Genomic DNA, 2,960 nt, shown 5'->3' with positions numbered 1-2,960 from the left:
TGCAAATCAATTCATATTGTGTGTATTAAAAGCGTCAATTCAAATTTAATATTTCTTACAGAAAAATTTTTACAGTAAAACAACAAGATTGTCTTTTCTCAATTGCAATTATATATTTGTACAGATACCGTCCCAAGTCAGTTTCCAAATTACCCTCGTTACATGACAACCAACGACACACCTAAGCATCTAGCTCCAGAAATAAAGCGAATGAAATTAGAGCACATCACGATTGAGTTTGAAAATTGGATTTTCTAGTCTCGACGAACTCTACGCAAAGATAAAAGAACACATTGATCTGCAAAAGTAGATTGTTTCAAGCAGGGACAACATTCTTGACATACTTTACAGTGAAGATATTTCATACCCAAATGTGAAATGTTGTGTGCGAGTGTCAGAAGATTTCACTTTAAGATTGTTTTATGGATCGCGGGAGGTGACAAAACTAAACGACAAGAAATTCAATTTTCCGTTCATCGTGAATTCGGTCTTTGAAATCGAAGACATTCTCTATCAAGCGTTGATATCATTGGACAAAAAATATAAAGACAGCTCAGCAATAAATAACATTAATGCGTGCATCAATATTTTGAATACTTTGTTGATGACATTACCGCAGCGAAAGTGTTATCAAGTTCTTGTTGCAGCAGATAAAAATCTTGAATACTTCGAGTAAAGGCGCCTTTCGATATTAGTTGAAAACAATCTTGTTTTGTGGATTACTAACTGCATTCGATTTCTCTACACGCGTACAAATTTCTTTGCAATTCAGGACATTTATTACTACCATCCTTAATGATAATAAAAAGAATGTGCAGTAACTTCTCCAGTAATCCTCAGGTGGAGCAAAACGAATCAACGTTGCCTTGGTCGAAATTTAAACTGCTTTCTGATAAAACGGTAACTCTTATAATTGACGAAATTTATATAAAACCGTATGGATTATAAAGGCGGAAATTTGTTGGGAAAGCTTTTAATAGTGCTCACTTTTTCATAGTGAACAGTTTATTATCAACGTATCGCGATATCTTGCCTGTATAAAAAACACTGTACGAGTATTGCAAAGTTTTTTTAACAGCGAATGAAATCACAACATTTTCTAATTTAATAGACGCGAATAATCGAGGAGGATTATGTTATCCACACGAAGACGTTCTGATATGTGCAGCATACGCATTAGTTATCATTCAAAAATTACTCGAAAACGAGCGCGAATTTCCAAATCAACTAAATCAGCGCGAAATTATGAAAACTCTTCTATTTGAAAGTTTATCTGACTTGAATTTTGAATTATTTTTAGGTCACTGTTGTCCGAAACATGCAATACGAAATGTAATAATTAAAATATCACATACAATCGAATACTTTTTTAAATAATTACAAAACGATTCTGTGAAACAAAAACAAATGCCGAATTTTAAAAGAATAAAACCAAATACAAGATAAAAGATTTTTTATGAATTATAATTTTCTTTAAATTTAATCCCTTTATTACCTATCTCTTTATTAATCTGATTAATAACTCAAATATTTATGCATCTTCATAAAAAACGTGAAATAAAAATTTCACTCGAACATGCAATTTGTATATTACCGCCATACAGCGCGTACACTACTCGGCGGCCAAGCCTCGGCCTCTACTAGTGATGACGTCACAATTTTCACAATTTCAGTGGAGAGGCCTTGTCTATAGGAGATGTGAATTTTGCTCTTCTACAGCGTCGTCGACGGGTACACACGCCCAAAAATGCCCGTTCAATAATCATCGATAATCAAAGATTACAGCGCAAATATCACAACTCGTCCGAGACTCGCTTCCTTCGACTGGTATGTTTATCGGCGGTCTATCACATATATAGGTTAGAAGTATGAAGAACCTGATCAGTATTTTGAAGATACTTTTCCTGAATCACGCGCGTGGATTGTCCTACACCGTGATGATGACACTCTTGCTGTGCTATTGTCTTCATCCAGCACGATTCGCTTCTCACTACGCCTTCATCAAGACGGAAAATATCTATGGCGAAATGGAGAAATCATACCCATCGAGGGACAACTCCTGTGTGATTTCCATCAGCGGTAAACGATTCTCCCAGCTATTCTATCCGGAGGAGCATCCCAGGGAAGACCCAGTGGTGATGGCACGTCGGCTCGGTATTTTACCAGGCGGCCAGTGGAAGCCATTTAATTGCCATCCTCTCTTCAACGTGGCTATTATACTGCCCTATCGCAACCGACAGAGTCAGCTTGCCATTTTTATGAATTATATACATCCCTTCCTGCAGTCGCAGAATCTGGATTATCGGATATTTGTAATCGAGCAGAGTCCAATGCGCGAGTTCAATCGCGCTAAGCTTTTCAATGTTGGTTATGCCGAGGCCACCAAAATCAATGATTTCCATTGTTTTATTTTCCAAGATATTGATTTGATACCACAGAATCCTGATAACATCTACGCATGCACCAAAATGCCTAGGCATATGAGCTCCAGTGTAAATACTTTTCGATACAATTTACCTTATACTGGCTTGTTTGGAGGCGCGATAGCATTGACGAGGAAGCAATTTGAAAGAGTAAATGGATTTTCTAATGTGTTCTACGGTTGGGGTGGAGAAGATGATGATTTCTACAGCCGTTTGCAATCCAGAGGTTTTCAGGTTTCGTCGATTTAAATCTGTGCTTATTTTTTCAAGTAATTCAAGTTATATAATTTGTTTTGTTTTCTACAGGTCACACGCTTTGGACCTGATGTAGCACAGTATTATATGCTGACACATAAGAAGGAACCTCCCAGTACTACGAGATTCGCAAATTTGGAAAGCGGCGCTCGAAGATATGATACTGATGGACTGAGCAATCTAGAATACAGAGTATTAAATCATCAGTTGCGACCATTATATTCTTGGATTTTAGCTGATGTGTAATTTACAAGTATTTTTTTATCTAATATTACCATATAT

At 36.6% G+C, this 2,960-nt stretch overlaps 1 protein-coding gene across 4 annotated transcripts; it reads left to right on the top strand.

Moving 5' to 3' along the window:
- The first annotated feature begins 1,551 nt into the window (after positions 1–1,551).
- LOC108746587 (beta-1,4-N-acetylgalactosaminyltransferase bre-4-like) lies at positions 1,552–2,946 on the top strand. Of its 4 annotated transcripts, XM_018483446.1 has the most exons (3): positions 1,552–1,827; positions 2,007–2,657; positions 2,730–2,946. In XM_018483446.1, the coding sequence occupies exons 2-3, from the start codon at positions 2,028–2,030 to the stop codon at positions 2,922–2,924; spliced, it is 825 nt and encodes a 274-aa protein (XP_018338948.1). In that variant the 5' UTR covers positions 1,552–1,827; positions 2,007–2,027; the 3' UTR covers positions 2,925–2,946. The 4 variants fall into 4 exon arrangements, with proteins under 4 accessions (XP_018338948.1, XP_018338947.1, XP_018338950.1 ...); XM_018483445.1 differs by having other exon boundaries at positions 1,552–2,657; XM_018483448.1 differs by having other exon boundaries at positions 1,552–2,649; positions 2,730–2,827.
- The last annotated feature ends 14 nt before the right edge of the window (positions 2,947–2,960 follow it).

The sequence above is a fragment of the Trachymyrmex septentrionalis genome, unplaced genomic scaffold, assembly GCF_001594115.1.
Source record: "Trachymyrmex septentrionalis isolate Tsep2-gDNA-1 unplaced genomic scaffold, Tsep1.0 scaffold18, whole genome shotgun sequence".
Taxonomy (NCBI): domain Eukaryota; kingdom Metazoa; phylum Arthropoda; class Insecta; order Hymenoptera; family Formicidae; genus Trachymyrmex; species Trachymyrmex septentrionalis.
The sequence above is the reverse complement of the archived record's forward strand: the minus strand, read 5'-3'. Positions and strand labels throughout refer to the sequence as shown.